General features: G+C 42.7%; 1 protein-coding gene across 8 annotated transcripts in view; it reads left to right on the top strand.

Annotated features, from left to right (window-relative positions):
• The window catches only part of Ogdh (oxoglutarate dehydrogenase), a 64,395-nt gene that overhangs the window by 21,810 nt on the left and 16,584 nt on the right, over positions 1–26,001 (top strand). For 5 of the 8 annotated variants that reach the window (XM_029484250.2, XM_029484251.2, XM_029484252.2 and 2 more), the window contains exons 3-8: positions 112–303; positions 3,140–3,230; positions 11,302–11,346; positions 20,981–21,096; positions 24,836–24,990; positions 25,384–25,530. In XM_029484250.2, the coding sequence (XP_029340110.1) occupies positions 112–303; positions 3,140–3,230; positions 11,302–11,346; positions 20,981–21,096; positions 24,836–24,990; positions 25,384–25,530 (746 nt within the window). Of the gene's footprint in view, positions 1–111; positions 304–3,139; positions 3,231–3,352; positions 3,456–11,301; positions 11,347–20,980; positions 21,097–24,835; positions 24,991–25,383; positions 25,531–26,001 lie in introns of all 8 variants that reach the window. The other 3 variants (XM_029484255.2, XM_021177870.3, XM_021177876.3) reach the window with 3 other exon arrangements.

Here is a 26,001-nt window from a genome sequence, read left to right as displayed (position 1 = left end):
AAGAAAATAAAAATAGGAATATGAGGAAATGGCAATGTTGCCTTCTTGCAGAGGACAATTGTATATGACATTTAAGGGAGAGTCAGGTAACTCTGCTTTTTTTGTCTTTAGTCATGGGACATTTTTTTCCGAAACACCAATGCTGGAGCCCCACCAGGCACTGCCTACCAGAGCCCCCTTTCCCTGAGTCGAAGCTCCCTGGCTACCATGGCCCATGCACAGTCCCTGGTGGAAGCACAACCTAACGTGGACAAACTCGTGGAGGACCACTTGGCGGTGCAATCTCTCATCAGGGCATATCAGGTGAGCAGGGGCTGGCTGCAGCGTCGTCAGATATGGTATTCCCTGGGCCTCTCTGGGGGTGCGTTGTTTTACTTCTCTTCCAAATGCCAGCGGTTTCCTTTTTACTTTGATTTAGTGAGGCTAAATCAAGTACAAGAAAAAAGAAGCAAGACATCTAGCTGAGCAAATAAATCTCTCACTTTAATGTTCTGTCTCAGAATAGCTCAAGGCAAGTTAGGATGTGGGTGTAGAAGGGAGGTTCACAGCTGATGAGCGGAGCAGGGCTATGGATGGATTGATATCTGTATACTGTTTGAAAGTAAATCCATACAGTTTAGAGACAGAAGCCAGGGTAGAGAAGAACTCAGTCTGTAAAATGTGGGTGAAATAAGGAGGCCATACCTAAATTCTGCCAGTAAGCAGCCAGCCTCACACATATGGCCAGCAGGACTGACTGGGCTTTTCCCTGTTCTTCCTCTATCCAAACACAGTAAGTGAAGGCCTTCCTCCATGCCCACCTCTGTAGGGAAGGCAGAATTTAGAGCTTAGAACGGATATGAGAGGGGAAAGTACCGAAAAACAAGCCAGGTAGCTTTTCTCAGGAAGTGCCATGGAAGTGAGTCCAGGCCCCACGGCCTACTCAAGAATGGACGCAGCAGAAGCCGCAGCCTGGGACCTTGCCTTGAGCTCTTGCTTCTGCCTCATGCTTCAGTTTCCTGTGGTGGCTGCTCAGAAACATCCTGGGTCCTCAGTCTTCTTTCTACCGTGTTCTTCTTTGAGGACTCTTCTTGGGACATGTGTGTGCTCACATGAGATGGAGAAATACAGAATGCTATAAATGCTATAGTCCTGACTGTATCCTTCATACAGTTGGCTACAGCAACATTTTTAATCTAGTTTTCCAGTGACTTCTCAGCACTTGCTGTTCTCAAGTTGCTAGCAAGAACTTATGACAGAGTATCTAAACTTAAAAAACAAACAACAACAAAACCACCTAAAGGAATTTTTCTGAGCATGGTGACACACACCTTTACTCCCAGCACTTAAAAGCCAGAGGCAGGTGTAGCTCTGAGTTTGAAGTCAGCCTGCTCTACAGAGTTAGTTCTAGGCCAACCAGGACTAAATAGTAGACCCTGTCTCAAATATAATTACATTTTTACAAAATTGAAAAATGGGTGGTTATTTCCCCACTCTACCCTTCTGTTGTAGTAAATATTTAATCCCAATTACATTTTTTAAAAATTGAAAAATGGGTGGTATTTCCCCCTCTACCCTGCTGTTGTAGTTAATATTTAATCCCAATTTGGGGTTTCTGTCCTGCCTTTGATCATTAAGTTCCCAGAAAAAAAGACATAAAACCTCTACATTTACACTAACCCTTTAAAGCACTAGAGCTGGGCAGATATCTACCCTCTAAGCTTTTAGTATCTTCCTCCCTATCAATAACCCCGAGTTACAATTTGCCCTGTTCTGCCTGGGCCACCCTTACTCATGGCCATGTTTTCATCATTCACTTACCCCATGTAGTCTTCTCCTCTCTCTACCTTCTCTCTCTTCATGGTCCCTGCCTCTGAACCAAAACTCTCCCTATCTCTCTCCTGCCCAGCTATTGGCTGTTGGCATCTTTATTCACCCATCAGGGATAACTTTGGGCAAAGCTACATAGCATCCATTGGTCTAAGTAAGAATATCCTCATCTCTGAGGCACCCAGGGCCAGTATTTGGCATTACAGTACACAGCAACAGACCAAACCTCATCGTAAATTAAAGAGCAAGGTTTGTACAACAAGGCTGGTAAACATGAGAATTTACTTGAGAATTCTTTGGGTACAGAATTCAATATTATAATACATAGCAACAGAACAAGCCTCAATGCCCAGTCCATTTCTGTTTTGATGGTGCTGGAGGTTCTATACAGCACATAGATACACACATGTGGTTTGCAGGAGCTCTGTCACTGAGCTATATACCCCATCCTCTTATTTGATTTTTAATTTTGTATGATTTTATGTATCTGGGTATTTTGCCTACCTATATATGTGCACCACATGTGTGCCTGGTGTCCATAGAGACCAGAAGAGAGCATTGGGTCCTCTGGACCTAGAGGTGGTTGTCTGTCCCTGTGTAGGTGCTGGGAATGGAACCTGAGTCATTTGGAAACTCTTTAGTGCTGAACAACCTCTCTGGGCCCATCGTCTGTGTTTTTAAATAGTTCAGATCAAGTGCTTTTTAATCCATGTAGTGGTCTTTTGGGCCATAACCCTTGCTCCTCCACACATATAAACAAACAGACAGATGATGATGATGATGATGGAGGCAAACCTTCTCGTAATAAGATGGTACCATGTTTATCCCTTACCCGTCACAGTCTGAGCTTCCATTTCCCTCCTCAGGGAAATGATTGTCTCCACACTGGAGTAACAATTCTCCCAGCGTATCTCATTTCTGTTGATCTAAAGAAACTGCAAGGATCCCAGGATCACTTTTCAAACATCCAAGTTTATTATTATAACTTGATAAACTTGTCCATTTTTTTTTTATCCTCATAAAAGAGCAGTGTATGGACTGCTGTTTGCGAGGTCTGGAGTTCAATTCTCAGCAACCACATGGTGGCTCACAACCATCTGTAATGGGGATCCGATGCCCTCTTCTGGTGTGTCTGAAGACAGCTACAGTGTACTCACATACATAAAATAAATTTTAAAAAAATAAAGAAAAAGAAAAGAACTTAGTTCTATCGTATGGGTTCATTGAGCTATGTTCCTTTCTAAGAAAGATTTGTATGAATTATAAGTCTTTTACCCTTCCCCACAGCTCACTGGATCTGCTTAATGACTTGCTTGTGTTATTATTCCAGGTCAGGGGTCACCACATTGCAAAACTTGATCCTCTCGGAATTAGTTGTGTAAATTTTGATGATGCTCCGGTAACTGTTTCTTCAAACGTGGGTGAGAATTAATATGTAAATGCTAATTTTAATGTAATTTTACTTTTTTTTTGCCCCTTCCCTCTTTTTTTTCTCCTGTCCTTTTGTGTGTGTCCTTCCCTCTCATCGTTGGCCCACTCATAGATACGAGGGCACCATGTAGCACAGCTGGACCCCCTGGGGATTTTGGATGCTGATCTGGACTCCTCCGTGCCCGCTGACATTATCTCATCCACAGACAAACTTGGTGAGGGTCTGCGAGCAGTCAGCTGCGCTGCTTGAGCGCCTCTCGCTGTGCACAGCCTGTGCTAGCCAGGACATCCAGACAGCAGGGAAAGACTCTGAAGTTTCCTTCGTTCTGATCACTTGAAATTCAGCAGTCAGATAGTCTTAGTGTACTTTAAGGATATTATTTATCTCAAGTTTCAGCCAGGTTGTTTTAAGTCTCAATCTGGAAAAAAATTTTCAAAGGAAGGGTCTTTGGCACCAAGAAAACCTGGCTAACTGCTTTAGATATTAGCTCTTCTGACGCTAGCTTTTCATATCCTGCACAACAGTGCCTGTGGTAAGGCCACGAGCCCTGCAAGGCTGCTGTTGTCATGGCTGTCCCATTCTGGAGTATGCTGGGCCTGGTTGGGCTAGAGAGTGTTTATATTCCCAAAGAACAAGTTCCAGAGCAAGGCGTGTTATTCAGGGTTCCTGATTTATAAATGCTGGTGATCATACTGAGGAAACTTTGGGAGGCGTTCCCTACAGCGTCAGGAGACCAGGGCCTTTGGGAGGTGCATGTGTGGAGAATTGGGGTTTTGTCACTGTTGCTGGGAGATATGCCAGCCTGTACCTGGTCCTCCTTGTGAGGTGAATCAGCATTGCAGTGCTCACTGAAGCTGCTTCCAGAGTTAATTTGCTTATGTCACCATGCTGCTAACCTGTACTAAAGAAATGATGGTGTGACTAATTACGAAATGACCGACGTGTTCACAGTAGGCACCTTGCATGCTAATGAGTCGATGATCACCAACTTGCTAATACTCTTGGGGAGAAGGTGAAATTAGTGTCCTTGAAGTCACTTTGAGGGACAGTCTCTGGGGCTTGGCACATGCCCTGTGGTGCTACAGGCGTTGGTGAGTTGTAACCAAGGATTTGGATATTAATTAGCTACAGTTAGTGAACATGATTGACATTGGAATTGATGTTGACAGTTTATAAATTGTTCTTTAGTTTTCAAGAACACTCACGGATATTACAAGATTTCCTCAATATTGTATATCCTTTTAGCAGACTTACCAAATACGTAGAAAAACAAACCTTTTCTTTTTCTTGGTAATCCACACAAAAAATTTGTGATCTCAAAAGATATAAGGTGGTATTGGGCCAGTCACGCCAGTCACTCATTGGCTAAGAACGCTTGTTGTGCAAGCACGAGGACTTAAGCCCAAGCCCTATGTAAAGCCACATGCAAGGCCACATGAACATGTGATGCCAGCATTGTAGACAGTGGAGACAGGAGGATTACTGGGGTTTTGTTGTTGTTAGCCTAGCTCCAGGTTAAGTGAAAGACCCCATCTCGAGGCAATAAGACAGAGATACCCAGTGACTTACTCTGCACACGTGTATGCGCGTGCACATTGAGGGAACGAGGGTGTGGAGACTTCTCTCCACCAGCAAATCAGCAGTCAGAACTAGGTGAGTTTCCTCTCATTTAATTCAGTTTTGATAAACTGTTCCATGAAAAGAATTTGTTTATGTTGAACTCCAAAAGAGAAAGTCTGGAAAAAGATTAGTTTTTAATATCCATGTTGGATAAGAGGAATTCCAGCTTCAATGGCCCGTGTTAGGGAAGGAATTATGAGCCAGGAACCAGGGACAAGAACCACCTTCTTGAGGCTAGCTGGATGGTGCAGCCAGGGCTTGGTGCCAAGACTGATGGCCTGCGTTTGCTCTCAGGAGCCCACATGGTGGAAAAAGCACTACTCCAGCAACTTAGCCCTCCACACTTACAGTGTGGTATGTGCATGCAGACAGACAGACAGACAAGTAAATGTAAAGACAATCTAACGTCTGTCTACCTGGAGTTGGAATCAGATTCAAGAAGGGAGCTTACTTCCCTAGTCTGTGTCCTTCCAAGTGCTGGCATTAAAGGTTTGTGTCACCTCACCATACTCTGGATGTTCACAAGTTTACAGAGCCCAGTAAAACACTTGCGTATATTTATTACCTTATAAAGGCTATTTTAAGAATGTAAATAATCAGCCAGGCGTGGTGGCGCACGCCTTTAATCCCAGCACTCAGGAGGCAGAGGCAGGTGGATTTCTGAGTTAGAGGACAGCCAGGACTATACAGAGAAACCCTGTCTCGTAAAACCAAAAAAAAAAAAAGAGAAAAAAAGGTAAATAATGAGTTAGGTGAAGAGAAGCTGAGGGCAAGTCTGGAAGGGTCTCAGCTATCCTGTAGCATGGATTTGGAGGGCACCACTGTCTTGGCATGTAAACAAGGTCTTACTCAGCTGTCACATGGCTCACAGTACATAGCCTGCTACAGTACACTATCCTGGTGGGCTTCTGTGGAGATTTTATTGCACAGGTGTGATCAAAATAAGAACTGGCACGCTAAAATGCAGTTGGATACCAGGAACTTAATACTTAGCATTTTCTTGGCATTCCTTCCTCTCAGGCCTAAGGCAGGAACCTTCTGAAATGAGGCCTGAACTGAATCAGAGGGTAGATCAAGGAACTTATGCTCAATTGTGATAGGGAAACTGGGAAAGGGAAAGCTACCTTGAGAAAGAGGAAATCTAGGATCTGTGGCCTAACTTGGGGAGAAAGGTGTAAGGCAGGAGCCATGAACAAAAACATGGCTATAAAATACCACGGGAGGAAAGGAGAAGAACTCCTCTGAATCTGACCAAATAGGGCTAAATTCTGGATGTACACTTGGGTGTGAGTTCAATCTTGCTCTGGGATTCAGTGATGCAAGATTTTGTGCTTATAAGACATGGTTCTTAGGTGGTGTTAGTGCCTTCTCCCTCGGTGTTGTCTTCCACTACATGGGAATCCCAAGACACTTCATTTTCCTGTTTGTATCACATCAGTTCAGAGAATACTCTGAAGCCTGCTAGACCTGTAGGGTCCCCTCCATGTGCCTGGTTCAGAGTGAGCCACTGGCTGTGAACACTTACCCCACTGTGAACAGAAACCTTCTAGGAACCTCCTCTATCAGTCAGGCTAGAGACCACAAAATTCTCGTTTTCCATTTATGATGAAAAAAAATGTGTACTAGAGAGAAGCAGAGGAAAAAACCTGGCCCTTCTCTGTACTACTGGAACCTGCCTTAAAGGGTACCTCTCTATCTGCACATTAGAATAATTGGGGGCCTTTAAGCTACCTTTCCCCCCTTGAGACTTGTAGGTCAAGGTGAGCTTAGCAGTCTTTGAAGAGTTAAAATCTTAAGGCTTTCCTCTCGGAGTCTCTATTCCATAAGTCTGCCCTACCCCACCCCACCCCACCCCCTTCCTGGGGCCTTGCTTCATATCCACTTTGGATGATGTCCTCAGTGTTTTTGTGCTTCTGTGAGGATCATAGTTGAAGACTTTATAAATCTTAAAAGCTCAAGTACATAAAAATGGCTCAGAACTCTCTGAAACCCTCTGGCAACTCCCTGTGACCAAGAGCATGTGGATGAGCTGAGAGTCTGGGGTGAGAAAAGCACATTTGATGTGTGCTTTGTTTTTAAGATGAGGTCTCATGTTCCCAAGCTGGAATAGAACTTGCTCTGTAGCCCAGGTTGGCATCAAACTCCTGAGTTTTCCTGTTTCTATCTCCCAAGTTCTGGGATTACAAAGATGTGCCACCTGACCCTGTAAATTTTATTTATTTTAATAAGAAAAAATATAAACCTCTAAGTAGATCTTACACTCTGTGTGTGTGTGTGTGTGTGTGTGTGTGTGTGTGTGTGTGTCTCCCGGCCTGGCCTGAAATGTAAGGTTTTCCAAGTGTTGGTTAATGCCGCCCTCTGCTACCATGGTTACCTTCCTCCTAAATCCCCTCCCATCAAACTCAGGGCCTCTGGTAAGCAGGGCAAGTACTCTACCATTTAGCTACATCCCATCTCTGATACTCTGAATTTCAAATAATGTGACATAAAGATATTTACAAGTTAAAAAGGTGTCACTTGTTAGATGTTTGAAACTGTAGAAAAAGTAGTTTGAACAACCACCTTTGATGTACACACAGGTCTGATATAAGTTTAGACAACACACAAATCCTAGCATCTCGTTTTTATTGTAATACAAGCTTTATAATCCCTGACTGGATAACTTAAGCTAGATGCTGAAGTCTCCTCATCTTTAAGGCAGATGTAATGATGTCACCTAAGATTAAGATTCAGCTGTGCACAGAGGAACATACCTATATTGTCAGGTCTCTGTGTAAGCAAGCCAGCATGATCTGTCTGTCTCGAGAATTCTGGGCTTTTATTTGTGAGCCGGCACAGCTGGTATCTCTCTCCTTCCTGTCTGTCTCCATGCCTTCCACTTCCCCCACCTCCCCGACCCCTCACCTAGGCTGGGCTCAGAGGACCCACTGCCTCATCCTCTTCAATAACTAGGACTACAGGCTTTTCATTAAAAATGTAAGGGCTGGTGAGATGGCTCAGTGGGCAAGAGCACCCGACTGCTCTTCCGAAGGTCCAGAGTTCACATCCCAGCAACCACATGGTGGCTCACAACTATCCGTTATGAGATCTGGTGCCCTCTTCTGGTGTGTCTGAAGACAGCTACAGTGTACTTACATGTAATAATAAATAAATAAATAAATCTTTTTTTAAAAAATGTAAATAATTTTAGTTCTGGGTTATAGTCCATGATTCTATTCATGATGTCTGGACTAGGGATACATTTTTCCTGTGTGCAAGGTTGTGTCCCCTTGAGGACACATTTCCTGTCCTCCACAGCCATGGTTTGCTCTTGCTTTCTGCTGTAGTGCAGGTAAGGCATCCCACAGTCTCCTGGCAGGAGGACACTTGAGGCTTTTCCAAGATTACCGTAAAGAAGGCTCATAGGTTTAGGTACCAAGGTAGAAATGAGTGTGTTACAAAATGACAGAGTTGAGATGAGTGGCTAGGTCTAGACAGTGAGTTCCATCATTGTCCTCCTCTGAGATACATGACTTAATTAGGAACCAGTCATCCTGCAGTGCTAACTGCAGTGTGGCACTTGTCGTTTCAGGCTTTGCATCCTGTGCTTGTCATTTCCTTCTTGCTCAGTTTGGCATGGAGAAGGGAGGGTTGACATCTTGTTTTCTGACCAAGCCTGCTCAGTCAGTCAAAGGGTTCTCCAGGGCAGGAGTGAGGATTACAAAGAAAATGACAGTTAGACAGCATTGTAACAAGACCCAAGGCAGTCCTGACACTGAAGGCAGGTTTAATTTTTCCCAATCCATGTTTATGCCATTTTAATTACATGCAGTACAGTGAGGAACTAGCAAGGCAGTAAGCAAAGTCCCGTGATTACTCCTGTGAACAGTTGTTTCCAAGGCTTGTCAGAATGACCAAAATACCTGAGCCCACTTCCTTGTCCAAGCCCAAAATCTTGCTTGAAGCCTACTTCTTAATACTATGATTAAAATTCCTGCCTGAGCCTACTTCCCTTTCTAGCCTAAAGTTAGATTCCTACTCCAACTTACTTCCTCGTAGTGGCCCTATGTCAGATTCTTGCCTAAAGCCCATTTTGTTGTCCTTGGCCAAAGTCAGATTCCTGCCAAGTGGCCCTCCTAAAGGTTCTCCACAGCACTCATCTTTTGTCCTCAATTTTCCCTTTCAAGTATTGTACCCGAACTAAATTCCTTCTTAAAATTGCCATCATCAGTGACTTCTGTTATGTATTTCATGGGAACTTCTCACACAGACATAATGACTATTTTCCTAATCTGAGACTTAAATATAATTAAAGAATTCAGATTAGCATTTTGTAAACATATAAGGACAATATGAAAATTCTCAAACATACTATACCTTTAGTGTTTGTACATTCTTTTTGGTTTGGTTTGGTTTGGTTTTGGTTTTTCAAGACAGGGTTTCTCTGTGTAGCCCTGGCTGTCCTGGAACTCACTTTGTAGACCAGGCTGGCCTCGAACTCAGAAATCTGCCTGCCTCTGCCTCCCGAGTGCTGGGATTAAAGGCATGCACCACCACGCTCGGCTGTAAGTTCTTAATAGTATTAGGATATGAGCTTACATTTAGTTAAAAGTCAGTTTTAATTAAGTCCAAAACGCTGTTGGGCTTTGAGCTGCTTAAATGAATGTGCATTTGCTCTGTGGCTTTAGACGCAGGTGTCAGTGTTCCTGTGCATCCTTCTGACTTTCTTGCTGCATTGAGAAGGGTGAGCTGGGAGCTCAGTGTAAACCCTGTTGGTCTAGCATTGTTTTTGAGCTGCAGTCATTCTTATTGCTCAGATTGGTCTCAAAACCATGTGCTCAAATGACCCTCCTCCTTCAGCCCTTCAAGTAGCTGGAACTACACGTCTGCCACACCACCTGGCTCTAGAATTGCTTTTTAATCACCATTTTGGTGATTTGTTTATCGTTTATCGTTGCCTGCTGTGTAACCTCAGATAGCCGAGTAGTGCCCAGTAAGCTTCCTTAGGATACCACAAGCCGGTCTCTTGAAGCTGTATTCAAAGGGCATCATAGCCCCTAGGTGTTGAACAAGGGATTCCTTGTGTGTGCCTGAGAACTGGTACGTCTGTCACCCCTAGCCCCCATGTGCATCCTTATCTTTTAGAAGTAACACAGCTGTGTCCCTAACAGCTTGTCTACACCAGTGACACATCCACACTCTAAATTAAATGTAAGTGCTGAGGAGACTTCAGAGTCCTCAGATATGCTGGGAGAGAGACAGTTGTGCTTTCTATAATGACAGCACAGTAGTGCTCTTTCACTCTTTGGTTGCGTCCTTTGTCTTTGTTTTCAAAGTGAAAAAAAGAAATAAAAGTATCTGCATACCCAATACCCAGAGAGCAGGCACTGTCTCATATGGTATTCAGATTTTTTTTTTTAACAAGAATGAACAATTTCAGTTCCCTTTGAAGCCTTCCCCTGCGTCTGAGCTTTGCAGGATCAGGTTGTTGACCTGGTCTGTCTTGACTCTAAACGGAAAATCGCCACCCTCACCTTAAGCAGAACATTGTTGCGTTTGTGCAGAGCTTGGGTGCTCAGGTCTTAGATGCTTGCCCCTAGGAGAAGAAGGCAGGACTTTGCCTGGTGTTTGTACAGTGTAGGTGTCTTAATGAGACTGCCTGCTCACTGGGATCTGTTCAGTCTGTTAGAACCTCTGCTGGAGAGGAGGTGCCTGGCTGCCTTCATGTGCACGCTCTGGACCATGGTTCTGGGTGAAGACTTTTATATATCTGGTAAGTGGTTGAGCTTCACTAGTGGCCAGGAAAGTTGGGGTAGAAGTGCCTGAAAGCTTACAGGTAGAAGGCAGCAGAAGGTGTGCATAGCTGTGTGTTGTTAAGGGTCATTGGGTGTTGAATTCTTCTGTTCCAGTTCTGCCATCTTGTGCAGGAAGACTAAACATCCTCTTACTCTTACAATCGACTGCTCCCTGAACCCAGTTCTGAAAGGTGGCTACTTCACACATCAGGTCTTTTCCTTTTCTTTTCCTCTGTCTTTCACCACACATAGTGGTCTAGAAATGCATAACTGTCAGTGGCCTCTTGAGGTTAGGTTAGAGCAGTGGGATCAAATGGTGTTGCCTGGTGGCTTTCCCGTGTCAGGGGAGTGGCCTTCCTGTCCTTTGATTTACCTTATCCAGCTCTTCTATGAACAAGTCCTACATTTACCAAAACAGGTCACAGCAGTTGAACCCCTGATCACAAAACCCATCCTTGTATCTGTGTGTGTGTGTGTGTGTGTGTGTGTGTTGTATGTATGTGTGTGTCCTTCCATTTGTTCCTCCATCCCTCTGTTGGTGTTACAGTATCTGTGTTGCCTATTTCTGTGGTGATGGTATAGAATTTTGGTGTTGAGGTTTTAAACTAACTCTCACCTGTCTTTTTCCTTCTGCACTCCCCCATGCTACCCCACTCTGCCTCTCAGATCTTGCAGTTTTCAAGGAACGACTTCGAATGCTAACAGTAGGAGGTATGAAAATAATGAGCCTTTGACCTTTCTGGAGTTGAGGACTTCATTTGATTAGTATGTGCAACTTTTCCTAGCATGTGTGATTTTGGGAAAGTTGACACAGCATCTATCAGTGTTTTACAATTTTTAAAATTGTTTTAAAATATTTTTCCTTTCACTTAGTTATTAACCAACAAGTAGAGCTGTGACCTGGTGTAGGCTCGTTCTGCTCATTTTGTGTTCTGACAAGCATTTCATCATATCCATGCTTCACAATCGCTGTGCTATAAACTTCATCTGCAGCGTTATCCCCTTAGCTCCTGTAGGAGCCTGAGGCCACATTAGCTCTGCATGGTGGCGTGTCCTCCTCTGTGTTGTTGGTGGGTTTTGCTAGACTCTGGATTCCTTCAGATTCTGCTTCCGGGGCATTTTGAACAAGGTCTCTAAACTGTTCTCTTATTGAAAGACAACCAGAGTATTAAGCTTTCTGGGGGTGCCATTTGACCCTTGTTTCCGGGTAGAATGCCCTTGAGGAATCCAGAGTTGAGGTGCTGGGGCCATCTGCCTGCTATGTTCTCTTCCTACGCCTCTTTGATTTGACCAGTTTCTTTCTCTGCAGGCTTCTCTTAAGACATTTTTCTTTTCCTTTGTCTTAATCATAATCCCTATGAAATTTTAAATTTCACATTTTGAGACAAATGAAGACTCATGCGGCTGTAAGGATGACTGGGTCTCATAACCTCTAGGAGTTCCCCCAAGTTTGACTACAGCACACAAACCCTGCCTCAAAGTGTAATCCCTGCAAACGACTCTCGTCCTCTCCATTTCTGTACTGTTGTCATTTTATGAATGCTATAAAAATGGAACTTGAGGATTAACATTTGGATGTTGGTTATGGAGACACCTAGGTTGTTAGTGTTTTAGTGATGAATAGTATCACATGATATAGAAATGCAGTTTTAAAGGATTCACATGGTGAAGACTACTGGTCTACTGAGCAAAAAGATTTCATTTTTGTGATAGACACCTTATTAAACTTTTCATCCTGTGTGCTTTTGTTGTCGATTTTAACTTTTCCCTTAGTTTTGGATCCCAGAGATCGCCCCTTATGTACTTTGATTGGCTCAGTGGACTGCACCTATAATCCTAGCATTTGGGAAACAAGGCAGGAGTGTTGCTTGTTCGAGACCAGCCTGAGCTATAACTGTCTTATAATTTTAAGTCTAGGATCCATTTTGAATGTGATAAGATCAATGTCTAAATCAAGATGTACTTAAATACTTCTTTTGCCCGTAGTCTCTAGTTGTTTTGGCATTGTTAGCTAGAAAGTCTCTCCTTGAGTTTTGCACTTTTCTCAAAAATAAGTAGGATCCGGCTGGTGAGTTAAGGCACTTGCAGCCAAGCCTGACAAACCGAGTTTCATTCTTGGGACTCACATGGTGGAAGGGGAGAGCCTTTGACTCCACATGCATGCCTTGGAACATGTATGTCTCACATATACAGATACCTACGCATAATACAGTTCTCAAAGAAAATCTTTAGGTCTTCTCTGTGTGGAACTACTTTGGATTTTCAGATTTTTTTTTTTTTTTAGTTGTTCATATCCTCCCACCAATTTCACATTTAGATTATTGTGACTATAAAGCTTTATTTTTACCATTATCATGGCAGTTTTAGAGTCTTTTATTTAGAATAAGTGTTTCTGTCTACATGCAGCCTTCTTTTGTTAGGAATAAGGTAAACTTACAGGGAAATTGAGAAATGTTCCTCTGTGGTTCATTTCTTCTAAGCTGTAAAATACCTAGAGATTTGATGATGTTCCTTTTGATCTTTTTGGTATCCTGAGGTTCTTTAGTGACATCAGGTTTCATTCGCACCCTGTTAGTTGTGTTGCCGTTGTTTACAAAGGGCATGTCTGTGTACAGATCTTAGAGGGGCAGTCCTTTGTTTCTCTGGGGTTTCACGGTTTTGAGCTCTTCAACCACATTGATTTCTGCTCTTTTAGTTTTTATGTGTCTGTTGGTTTTTGTTTGTTTTTCTCTTTTAGTCCTGAGGCCAGGGTTAGAAACAGATTGTTGATTAAAGCCTTTTTGTTTGTTTTCAGATGTATATATTTTTCTACTTTAAGTTTCTATCTTGGTACTCCTTTAGATTTCCCAAAAGCTTTGATAACTTCAGTGCCTTCCCCTACCCTATATCAGTGTTTTGTATTATTTTGAATACCTTTGGTTTATCTAGAAGTGTTAATATTTAAGTGTTAATGGTTTCTAATTTGATTCTGTTATGATCTCAATCCTTCTACATATTTTGTTAGTGTTAATGGCCTATTCTGTCATCTGTCTTGATGTGTGGCTTAAGGTCATTTGAAAAGAATGTTGCTTGTTGTTAGGTGGAATGTTGTGTAAACATCAGTTAGGTCTTGTTTGAAGCTTGTTTTCCTAGATCTATAACAATTTTCTGATTTTTTTTTAAAGATTTATTTATTATTATACATGAGTATACTGTAGCTGACTTCAGACGCACCAGAAGAAGGTGTCAGATCTCATTACGGGTGGTTGTGAGCCACCATGTGGTTGCTGGGATTTGAACTCAGGACCTTCAGTAGAGCAGTCAGTGCTCTTACCCGCTGAGCCATCTCTCCAGCCCCCAATTTTCTGATTTTTAAAAAATACTCTTAAGAGAGAGGCTTTTGAAATCTTCGAATTACCTATATAGATTTGTCCATTTCTCCTTTGAGTTTCTTATTAATTTTTGGTTCAGATAGTTGTAGCTTTTTTTTCCTTGAGACATTGTCTCACTGTATAGCCCAGTTGGCTTTGAACAGTTGGCTGTTCAACTGTTGGTTACCCTAGGCTAACCTCTAAACTTGTAGCAATCTTCTGTCTTGTCCTCAGTGTTGGGAATACAAGCTTGTAATATGTTAGATTTATACAAAGTCTGCTGCTTGTGCATTTAGAATTGCTGTCTTCTCGGTATCTGTATTGATTGTTTTGTCATAATGTACCTTTTTGTACTACTAGTAATGTTTACTCTGAAGTCTACTCTATCGGATACTATATTCCCTACTTTGTATTAGCTTGATGTTGCAGAACATATTTTTGTAATATTTTCCGTCTATTCATGTCACAGTATTATAAGTTTCTTATAAATGATCCTGTGCTTAGGTCCTAGTTTTTCTGTGGAGTTTTTGTTTTGTCAGTTTTTAAAAATCTATTCTACCAATTCTTTTTTTTGTTTTGTTTTTGTTTTTCGAGACAGGGTTTCTCTGTGTAGCCCTGGCTGTCCTGGCACTCACTTTGTAGACCAGGCTGGCCTCGAACTCAGAAATCCGCCTGCCTCTGCCTCCCGAGTGCTGGGATTAAAGGCGTGCGCCACCACGCCCAGCTCTACCAATTCTTTTTATTTAATGTTATCTGTATTCAGTGTGGTTACTGATATATTAAGAGTGTAAGTGTAGTATTTTATACTTTGCTGGTTTTTGTATTTCTAGTTTTGTTATGGAGTTGTTAGTGTCAGCCAGGGCCTTGGAGGCCATAACAAGCTAGGTTCAGCTGCTCATCCTCCAAAGGCCAATCAAAGAAAGAGAGCAATGGTGAGAGACAGCAAAAGAAGGTGTATTCAGTGTGCTCACATTGGAAATAAGAGCGAAGTGACCCTGCTGAGATCATCTCTGGGGTCCTAACAGAAAGTCCAGGTGTAAGTGGGTGGGCGGGCGAGAGCTCTGCATAGCCCAGAAGCCTGGCCAAGCTGCCCCAGCATCATCATTTCAGGGCTGCTCTCTGACAGCTCACAGAGACAAGTGACCGCTATGACACTAGGCTTCAGCCTTTTCCTTTGCCCGGGAAGAAACTCCTGGGGAAATTCCAATTTATTTTGTATAAGCCAAATCTACTTATGTCATTATTCCTGCAAAACAGTTAAAGGAATGTTGGCTTTAGGGCTGGAGAGATGGCTCAGCGGTTAAGAGCACCCGACTGCTCTTCTGAAGGTCCAGAGTTCAAATCCCAGCAACCACATGGTGGCTCACAACCATCCTTAACGAGATCTGACTCCCTCTTCTGGAGTGTCTGAAGACAGCTACAGTGTATTTATTTATAATAAATAAATAAATCTTTAAAAAAAAAAAAGAAAAGAATGTTGGCTTTAACTTTCTGATCAACTGTGAATTTTTAGAAAAATGTGTCAATGAAGGGCAGGAGAGGGGCATATGCAGATGTGGAGATCTGAGGACAACTTGAGGACTGAATTCTCCCCTTCCACCTTCACGTGCATTCCAAGAGTTAAGCCCAGATTGTCAGTCTTGTGTGGCAAGTACCTTTACCCACTGAACCAGCCCCTGGATTTTTAAACTCTTATTTTAAACCCCCATCTTTATGATATTCATAAAGCTATATCTATCGTATAGCTCTTGTAGTTGTTGTATGTATTACACAGTGTAGACTAACTTACCATCTACTTATGTCATTGTACCTCAGGTCAGCAGGAGTGAAAAACTTGCCTCCTTTCATCTCCATGTATAATGTATTTGTCTTAAATGTTTCCTTCATCCATGTGAAATGGAGCCCCAGCAAACACTGTTGAAGACATTTGCCTCATCCGTGAACAAGAGCGTCTGTTATATCTGCTCCTGTCTTGTGTGCTTGCTTTCTGTGTGAGGTTGCTTGTTTTTCTTGTCTCCTTCTGTCTGAAGAATTCATTCCCTTTGCCCGTTCCTTTAGACCATCCTTTGTGCTCTTGGCTGATTCTTGTGGGGGTTTTGTTTTTCTTACCTGAGAATCTCTTAATTTTCCCTTGTTTTGTTTGCAGGATTCGAAGTAGACAGATATGATTTCTTTCAGTTATGGAGCAACATACCACTTTTTTCTAGCTTTTAGGATTTATGATGAGAAGATCTCTAAATCTCTTTTTGTTTTGTTTTGTTTTGTATTGTTTTTCTCTGTAAGTGGAGACTCTCCTTTGTTTTAAATTTTCTCAAGTTACACATTTTGGCATCAGTGCCTTTTCCTATGGATTCAATCAACTTTCTAAACCTGGGAGTTAAACTCTTGATGTATTTAAGGAAGTTTTCAGCTGTTTTCTAAGTACCCTTTCGGGTACTCACTTTCAGAAATTTGCCCCACAAGAATGGAAAATCCTTAATTACATGAGCACATATCCTCAGTGCTTTTTTTTTTAAATATTTATTTATTATATGTAAGTACACTGTAGCTGTCTTCAGACACTCCAGAAAAGGGTATCAGATCTCATTACGGATGGTTGTGAGCCACCATGTGGTTGCTGGGATTTGAACTCAGGACTTTCGGAAGAGCAGTCAGTGCTCTTAACCGCGGAGCCATCTCGCCAGCCCTCCTCAGTGCTTTTTAATGTTCGCTTTCATCCATCTGTTTTTCCATCTTCAGATTCACTAAGTCTCTTTACCTGTGATACTGAACCTGTCTAGTGAATTTATTTGTGGGGTTTTTATTTCCTTTTTAAAAAATGTATTTACTAATTCTTCTGTGTGTGTACATGTGCAGGCACACGTGCTATAGTGCATCTGTGGAGGTCAGAGGACACTTTGTAGGAGTCGGCTTTCTCCTGCCATCTGGGGACAGATCTCCCATCATAAGGTTTTGGTGGCAGGCACTTTTACCTATTGAGCCATCTCACTGGCCCCTGTTTTAATATGTTTTTATATGTTTTTAGTTTTTGCTAAGGATTTCAATTTGTCACTTTTATAATTACTCATTGAGATGGTTTTGTGATAGCTTTATTTAACTCTTAGATAATTCTAACATCTGTTTCTGGGATGAGTGTGGCTATTGCTTCTCACTCATTCTGAAATTTTTGCTTTGGTTTTGCTTCTAGTTTTTGTTTTGGGTTTTGTTTTGTTTGAGACAGGATCTTGTCACATAGACCAGGCTCGTGTCGTACTCACACAGATCCTCCTATTTGCCTCCAAATGTAGAATTAAAAGCATGCACCACCACTTCTGCCAAAATATTTCTGCTTCATTTCATTTCTTTCCTTTTATTTGTTATGCTAGAGATTTTATGCCTACCTTTTAAAGATTCCATTTCTTTTTTCTTTCTTTCTTTCTTTTTAAAGATTTATTTATTTTATGTTTATGAGCACACACTGTTGTAGCTATTCAGATGGTTGTGAGCCTTCATGTGGTTGTTGGGAATTTAATTTAGGACCTCTGCTCACTCCAGTCAACCCCGCTTGCTCTGGTCAGTCCAGATTCCTCAGTCCCTGCTGGCTCCGGCCCAAAGATTTATTTATTATTATAAATAAGTACACTGTAGCTGTTTTCAGACACACCAGAAGACGGTGTCAGATGTTGTTACAGATGGTTGTGAGCCACCATGTGGTAGCTGGGATTTGAACTCAGGACCTTCGGAAGAGCAGTCAGTGCTCTTACCCGCTTAGCCATCTCTCCATCCCCGTTTCTATTTTTATACAATAGGTTGATAGTGGTGATTGCTGTTTGTATTTTTTCAGCTTTTTCATGTAGCCCAGGCTGACCTCAAATTCACTGTGTACCGGAGGCTAACCTTGACCCCTCATTCCTCCTACTCACCTCCCAAGTTCTGGAATCCACTGCCTGGCCGGTCACCCAGCTCTTTTAGTGTGTGGGGGGCTGTGGCCATCAGAAGACCAATTGAAGGTGTCCATTCTCATCTCCCACTGCATGGGACCAGGGGATCAACTCATTCATCTGGCTTGGTGGCAAGCGCCTTTCACCCACGGAGCCAACTTACTACCTCTGTTGTGTGTTTTGAAATTTTTTTAATAGAAACAAAGACATTTTGGTATTGTGAATTCTGGAATCTTATTTGGTTTGTCATAACAGACCTTCTCTGGACACTTCTGTCAGGAGCACTACCTTGTTCCTGTTTTATCCCAGAGAGGAGGTAGTTTTAGACTCATTCTTGGGTCTTCCCTAAAGCCTCGATGTGGATACTCAGACTTGTAACAAGTTAGTGAGAGACAGTGGGACAGCATGCAGCAGGAATTGTCTCAAGTTTTCTGGTCTTGTGAAGCTGTCCCCTCCTGATCTTCACCTAGAGCAGTATTTGTGGGGCTTTGTTGTCTATACTTCCTGAGATTTCTCTGCTGCTCATTCTCTACTCCCTGTCTGGGATATGGGAGCGGAAGAGAACCCAGGACTTCCCTGGCTATCTCTGCCTTTCTTCACCCTTTCAACAGGATTCTTTTACCTTATTTATTTATTTATTTATTTATTTTAAACAAAGTCTAAATTTTGTAGTTAGAATTAGTAAAGAAAAAAAGAAAAGAGTGATTCCCCCCCACCCCCCCGCAAAGCATGTGTGTGGTTCATTTCTCAAGTGACTGTAGAAATGGGTCCAACACTTCTGACGCTGATCAATGAGACCCAAGGGCTGTGAATTACAATATACCTAAAGGAGCATCAGAGAGCATATGCCTCCTTCATGCTGTTGGTGTAGCAACACAGTTCTCATATGCATGTGAATACGTGACTGGTCAACATCAATCACAACCTGAATATTTCCTATACTGAAGAGTGTACTGTTTTGACACACTGATCTACTGATCTTCCATTGATCCGGAATTTTCCGATATTTTGTCTTGTTTTACTTGGTGGTTGTTGCTGGTTTGTCTGAGATGCAGTCTTCCTGAAACCACCACCGATCTTGAATTTCTGGATCCTCTTGCTTTCACCTCCAACGTGTTGGGATTACAATAACCATGCCTAGCCTGGGCTGCATTTTGTAAACCTAAGAAGTTTCTTAAAAATCATTAACTATATTAAATAAGCATAGTGGTGCATACCTGTAATCAAAGCATTTAGGAGACTGCTACTTACTGGATTAAAGATGAGCCTGTCTAAAAAAACACAACTACAGGAAATATTTTAGTTTTTTCCCATAAATACCATGGAGCTTACAAGCTGGGTTATAAGAGGCAGGAGCATTGTGCTTCCCAGACACCTGTATCTGCTGGTCCTGTATTTATGATACAGTAACAGGAAACAAGTGAGAGAGCCTAAGTAAACCGCTTTCACCACGGCTTCCTTCAGGCTTGGGGGGCTTTTTTCTTGGGGGGGGGTTAGTTTGAGTTGGGTTTTTTTGGTTTGGTTTGGTTTGGTTTTTCCTTTTGATTTAATGAAATTAAAGGGGCTTGGAAAAAATATACCTTGCTTTTTAAGACTTAAGGATGTAATACCCCAGCCAGGCATGGTGGTGCATGTTTTCAATCCCAGCACTCAGGAGGCAGAAGTAGGCTTATCTCTGTTTTGAGGACAGCTAGGGCTATGCACAAAGACCCTGTCTCAGAGAGAGAGAGAGAGAGAGAGAGAGAGAGAGAATGTAATTTCCCAACCTAGCTTGAATGAGAATCATGAAGAGATTCCTGGGCCACTGATGTTGAAGACTGACAACCAGACATGTTAGTGCACACCGCTAATTCCACTACAGAGGCAGAAAGCTTACCTAACGTTCAAAGCCTTCCTGGTCTACATAGCAAGGGAAGTTCAAAGCTAAATAACAACTGTCAGGTACAAAACAAAAAAGTCACCCTGGAGACTCATGTCCATGCTTGTGTTTGCAGGCTTCTTGCCTTATTTCGGTTCCCTGATTCGTGGGTCTCACAGCAGCGCTTAGGTACTTAACGCAGGCAGAAACAACGAGACTGTTTATCTCGGGCTCTGCATGTTGTCTGCTGGCTCAGCTTTCAGTTCTGGAGCCTGAGAAAGTTTTGGCAGCGGGTATTCAGGTGCTGGCGCCGTGCAATGTGCTCGCTGCCCTTCCTGAATTGATGTGTTATTTCAGAGTAAGCGCCAGACTGGAAACCAAGGCATGGTGTCATTTCATAGTTGCTCCTTTACTGATTTCAAGACGAAATAAGCACGATGCTGAAGAACAGAGCCTCCTACTGTCCTTTCTAGTTTGAAACAGCTTTCAGATGAAGAGGCGTCTCCCCTGCAGTGACTACTTGAGGGAGCGTGGATAGGGAAAGTGAGGGTTGGGTCTGTAACAGCACTGCAGAATACCACAGACTATCTAGCAATTTGGGAAAATACTCCAGGGAGATGCTTGCCCTTAGTCCAAGGCTGAAAGCTGTCAACCTTTCCTCTGCTACCCCAGGTGTATCCTGAAGAACAGTCTCCCACCAGCTGCTTAGGTCCTGGTGACTATTTCTCCCTCCCAGTGGAGACCCCAGCTTTGTCACTCACTGTGTAATATGTATGCACATTACTGTTAAATGATTCATGTGTATGGTCTGCTGTTCTCTATCAGTTCCCATTTTCTACTATAATTCTCTTAACTTTTTATTTACCCTTTGACTGATTTCTTTTGACGCTTTCCACCTGCCCAAATTGGCTTTTATCTTTGAACTTTCAAATAAATTTAACTCTAAATTGTAAATAATTGCCAAACACTAGACTAATATGTGCATAATAAATAGCTTTATTCTAGTTTACCTAATAATAATCTTAGTGTGTAATTATTGTTAAGGTTTCTGATTCTGATGGTAAATATTGCTTGTTTTCATATACATCAGGGGTATGTGATATTTTTCTTTCTTCTTCTTTTTTTTTTTTTCCCTCCTTGGGGCATCTTGGATTTCTTTTCCCTTCCTATAAACTGTGACCCCTGCATGGCTATGCCTTGTCCCTCATCGTCTGTAGGGTTCTATGGCCTACACGAGTCTGACCTTGACAAGGTCTTCCAGTTACCCACCACCACTTTCATCGGGGGACAGGAGCCAGCACTTCCTCTTCGGGAGATCATCCGTCGGCTGGAGGTAAGAGCAGTTCTTGGAAAAATCTAACAGATGTCATACCTGGCTATTTGTTTGGCTTTGGTCCTGTGTTTTTAAGAAACTGAAAGATAACCATTTTTTTTTTCTGTTTTATAGCTAGAAACTTACTTTTTTTTTAAATTTTTTTTTTGAAACTTACATTTTGATTAAAAACTTTTTTAAAAAACTATTTTTGGACCCCTCTAGATTTTATTTCAGGCGCAAGTTGTTACCCTGGAAATCTTCCTCTACCCTTATACAGCCTGGAGCTATTGATCGCACTACACAGTGGTGGCTGCTCCTGTTCTACCCCTTCCTTTCATTTCTCCCATTCTTGTTTTACTTTTTCTTCCTTCCTAAACTTTATTAGTATTTAGAGACCTGTTTATATATCCTACAAACAGTAGCTGAGAGCCTGGCTTTGTGTCGGGCTGCTTGTGTGGTGCCTGTCTTGTCTCTCCCAGACAGGTCATTGCCACTGTTCAGTATATAAGGGTAAGTGAGGTGCCTATTTCAGAAGGGAGTGGATTTGGTCCATTATTAGATGTTGCTGCTATGGTATTCAGATTCATGAACCCAGTTTGAAATAGTCACAGTCAGGGATCTCTGAGGGGCTGGCTCCTGCCCTGGTTGGACGTTAGAGTCAGCCTAGGTCACCTCAGTCAGAGCCTTTCCGTCCCCCAGCGGTTAATGTTTGTTCCAGTGAGCTCATCCTTTGCATGTTCCAAGTCTACACTTAGCACAAGTATAGACAATATTCGAATGTCAGATGGGACACTCTGTATCCATCCAAAGCATCTAGGCTAGCTGCCTTGCTTCCTCACCTGTGGGCCCGTCTCAGGAGAGCACCAACTAGCACATGCCTGTATCAGTAGGAGGAGTGGTGAACTTAGACTTGTTAAGGAGCAATCCAATGTGAGTTAACTTTGGGTCTCACCTGTGTGTTATTGTCACCACACTGAGTATGCTGTCTAAGCCTGCCTTCTTCATCAGAGCCACCTATTAACTATTAGCACTGGAAGCTGGATGGTGATAGCACACACCTTTAATTCTAGCGCTCAGGAAGCAGAGGTAGGCAGAACTCTTGAGTTTGAGGCCCACCTAGCCTAGAGAACTTGAAATGGGCAAAATGCCTGAATAACTTTCAACTGTCGAAATGATATGTTTAATATATTGGCTCAAATAAAATAGGAAAATTTATCTCATCTATTTTTACTTGGAAAATTGAGCTTACTGAAGATGTATTTGCTAAGTTCTGTTTAATTGTATCACAACTTAACACATGCACACATCACATGTAAGTTCAGCAGCCCTGCCAGTATGATAATGAGAGACTTATATGCATTCCTTATTTCGAGTTGGGATTATTCCGTGGACAACAGTTATAGCTTAGGCTTTCTGGGGTCTCGTATATTTCTTCTGGCTCTTGTTGACATGGACGTTATCTCATCCAAACCACACAGATAATGCCCCATATAAGCCAGTTCTCCCATAAGAAGCAATGTCCCAAGTGACTTGGCTTTTCTGTATGTACCAACCTTCATCTTTCTTATTTATTTCTTAATAAAATAAAGAAATGTCTCTTGTTTATTTCTCATAAAATTGTAAATCCTGAATAGTCTGTATCCTGGTGTGAAGGGGTGAGCAGCCCGTAGCATGCTCAAGGGCTACCTCCCTTTTTCTCTCTGTTTGTCACATCTGGTAACTCTTGAAGAAACTAGAGGTAGTACTTCTCAACCCCAGAAACTAGCTTCATTAGAGCAGGAAGCTAAGAGTTTCCAAAACTCACACAACTTCCCAAAAGAAATTGAGTTCTCCTGAAAACTGAGCCAAGGATCGAGGGGACAAAAACATTATCTATTGGCCAGATCTCCAACTGTATCTCTGAATTAATGGCTAAAGTAATGCTGACAAGTTAGGGAGAATGTTGTTTGGATGGAGTCTTTAATTCAATTGTTTTCTCTGAGCTTTTAGTTGTTCAGTAATGGAAGTTCTGCCTCATGGACTTAAAGGGCATAAAGGATGGACCTGGGCAACAGACAGCTGTTGCAGGGGTCAGCTCAGTAGTTACCAAGGGAAGTCTTCTGTCCTCAGCACTACCCCATCAGCAGGCCACACAGGGCAGTGAGAGGCAGATAAGGGCCTCTGTGACACTTGGTGTTACTAGCTGCTCCGGGGCTAAATTATACAGAAGCACACCGTATTCTGCTGATCATGTGCAGAACCTGAGACATGACAATAGATTGGTGAGAGTTTGACTCAAAGCTTAAATTATGGATAGCTTAATCTAATTTAGAAGTTCTTGGGAGGCAAAGGCGCAAAGATCTCTCAGTTTGAGGCCAGCCTGGTCTAATAGCAAAGTGTCAAGCCTACATAGTGAGACCCTGTCTCAAAAATCCAAAAGGAAAAAGAAATGTCATGTAGATCGGTTAAAACCCCTTTAATTTCAGAAGTCTTCCCAGCAGTATGACTTCTCTCTTGGCTACAAAAGCTGTAGTATATTGTGAACAGAAGTTTAGGCAAAGAACAGGCACCTGACCATAAATTCAACAAGCCTTTAACTACCAATGCTAGGTGGGCCCATTTGTGTAAACCAGATGGAGTCCCTGGGCTTGTGTTCGGCTTCTGGCTCTCTGAAGATGGATGGCTGAGGTTGTGGGTCTGTGATGTCACAGCTTTGGGCACCCTGCTGTTGCCTTTGCTAGCTCCTGGCTGCTCCTGGCTTACTTTCACACCTGTGGTCTGGGCCTCCAAGATAGCAGTATAGGTGGTAAAGGCTCAGCAAGGACCGTGAGTCTGTGCAAGAATACTGGAGCTAGGCATCCTGAGGAGGATTTACAAGATCCCTTCAGTTTTATAGTCTATTTCTCTTCTCTTCTTAACTTTCTTTCCCTAAGAGCCAGCTCTGTTGCTGGTCTCCACCTTTGCATAACTGACTGCTACCTCCTTTCACAGGTGTGATTCAAGTAGACTTGTTAGGTCTATTCAAGACCTGCGCTTTTACCCAGGCACGGTGTCACATGCCATTATTATTATTATTATTTATTATTATTATTGTGGTAAACACCTTTAATCCAAATCCAAGCATTTGGTAGACAGAGGTAGGTGAATCTCTGAGTTCAAAGCCAAGTTGGTCTACGTAGTGCATTTGAAGTCTTCAAGCAGCTCACTGGCTTTTCTCTCGTGCCTGGTGGACATGCTGTAAAGACAGACTACCTTTCTCAGAAAAGGATCCAGTCCAAAAGCTGGCATGGTCTTTGCTACTTCCCATGAAGATAATGAACTTGTTGTTTATTAGCCTGGCCCTGACCCCTCGGGTTCTCAGTGTACCATAACCCAGATCCTAAGAAGCTCTGTTAGAAGCCCTCAGAAGATAAGTGTGGCCTATTCCGGAACTAGGGAGAGGCTCATGCAGGAGGATTGCAACTTGATTTCTGCCTTCTGTTGTAGCACCTCGGGTGGGAAAAGGAAGTTTGCTTCTCCCTGGCCTGAATAAAAGGGCAGTGGTATCTTCATACAATGCGGTTGGGTCAAACATACCCTTGCTGGTATAGAGAGTGGTGGTCAGGAAAATGGCTTATTACTGGCACACTTGGGATGCAGTTCATGTTCACCAGTGTGATGGTTTGTATAGCCAGCCCCAAGTAAATGTTGTTTTTATAAGACTTGCCTTGGTCATGGTGTCTGTTCACCCTAACTAATACAACCAGTGACTCTTGTGTCCCTGTATGTATGTGGACAGATGGCCTACTGCCAACACATTGGTGTGGAGTTCATGTTCATTAATGATTTGGAGCAATGCCAGTGGATCCGACAGAAGTTTGAGACCCCTGGAATCATGCAGTTCACCAATGAGGAGAAGCGGACCTTGCTGGCCAGGCTTGTACGATCCACCAGGTAAAGAGGTGTGGTTTGGGGGGTGCTGGAGAGATGACTCAGCTTTGACTACTCTGCCAGAGGTCCTGAGTTCAATTCCCAGCAACCACATGGTGGCTCATAGCCATCTGTAATGGAACCTGATGACCTCTTCTAGTGTACTCATATAAATAAAAAGTAAATAAATCTTAATATTTTTTTTAAAAGAGGTGTGGTTTGGGCCATAGACTCCCAGACTGTTTAAGGGGTGTATAGCCTGTCCTCCAGGCATGAAAATGGCTATAGCCACAAGTATGTGTTAAGTTTGGCCAGAATAGAGTTGGCCCTCCATTGTACACTCTTGTCGTCTGAGAATGCTACATTGAGGCTGGTCCTATGGACACTGCTCTTCAAGTTACTTGGTTCTCCATCCAGGTTTGAGGAGTTCCTACAGCGAAAGTGGTCCTCGGAGAAGCGTTTTGGTCTGGAAGGCTGTGAGGTGCTGATCCCTGCCCTCAAGACAATCATTGATATGTCAAGTGCAAATGGAGTGGACTATGTGATCATGGGGATGCCGCACAGGTACTCTAGGCCCTCAGGAGATCGAGAGTGCCTGAGGGTATTAAGATGGCTCGCTTTCTGAGGTCTTTACGCTCCTATGTCAGCATGACTACAGAGTCAGTCTCAAAGCCAAATATGCTTAGACTTGTATTTCATTCTATAGGGACTTTTGTTAGAATTCAATCCAAATGGACGTGGTAGTGTTTGTCTATAGTCACAGTTCTTGAGAGGCTAGGGCAGGAAAATCACAAAATTGAAGTCTATCTTGGGTTACAATAAGTTCTAAACTAGCTTTTGCTACATAATGGAAGTGTCTCATAAGTAAACCAACCCCGGTGCCATTACTGCTACCTCACTTGTAGCAATGACTGTTGGCTGAGATTTTGGAGAGGCAGGGAGCAGGGTTAGTAGTTTGGGACTTTCTGCCTTTCTCTTGTCTGTGGCCTGTAGCACAGTATGCCCAGTGGCCAGCGAGTTGGTGTATGTATTAGC

The sequence above is a fragment of the Mus caroli genome, unplaced genomic scaffold, assembly GCF_978045245.1.
Source record: "Mus caroli unplaced genomic scaffold, Mus_caroli_1 scaffold_13, whole genome shotgun sequence".
NCBI lineage: Eukaryota > Metazoa > Chordata > Mammalia > Rodentia > Muridae > Mus > Mus caroli.
Note: the sequence above shows the minus strand (reverse complement) of the source record. Positions and strands in the feature narration are given on the sequence as shown.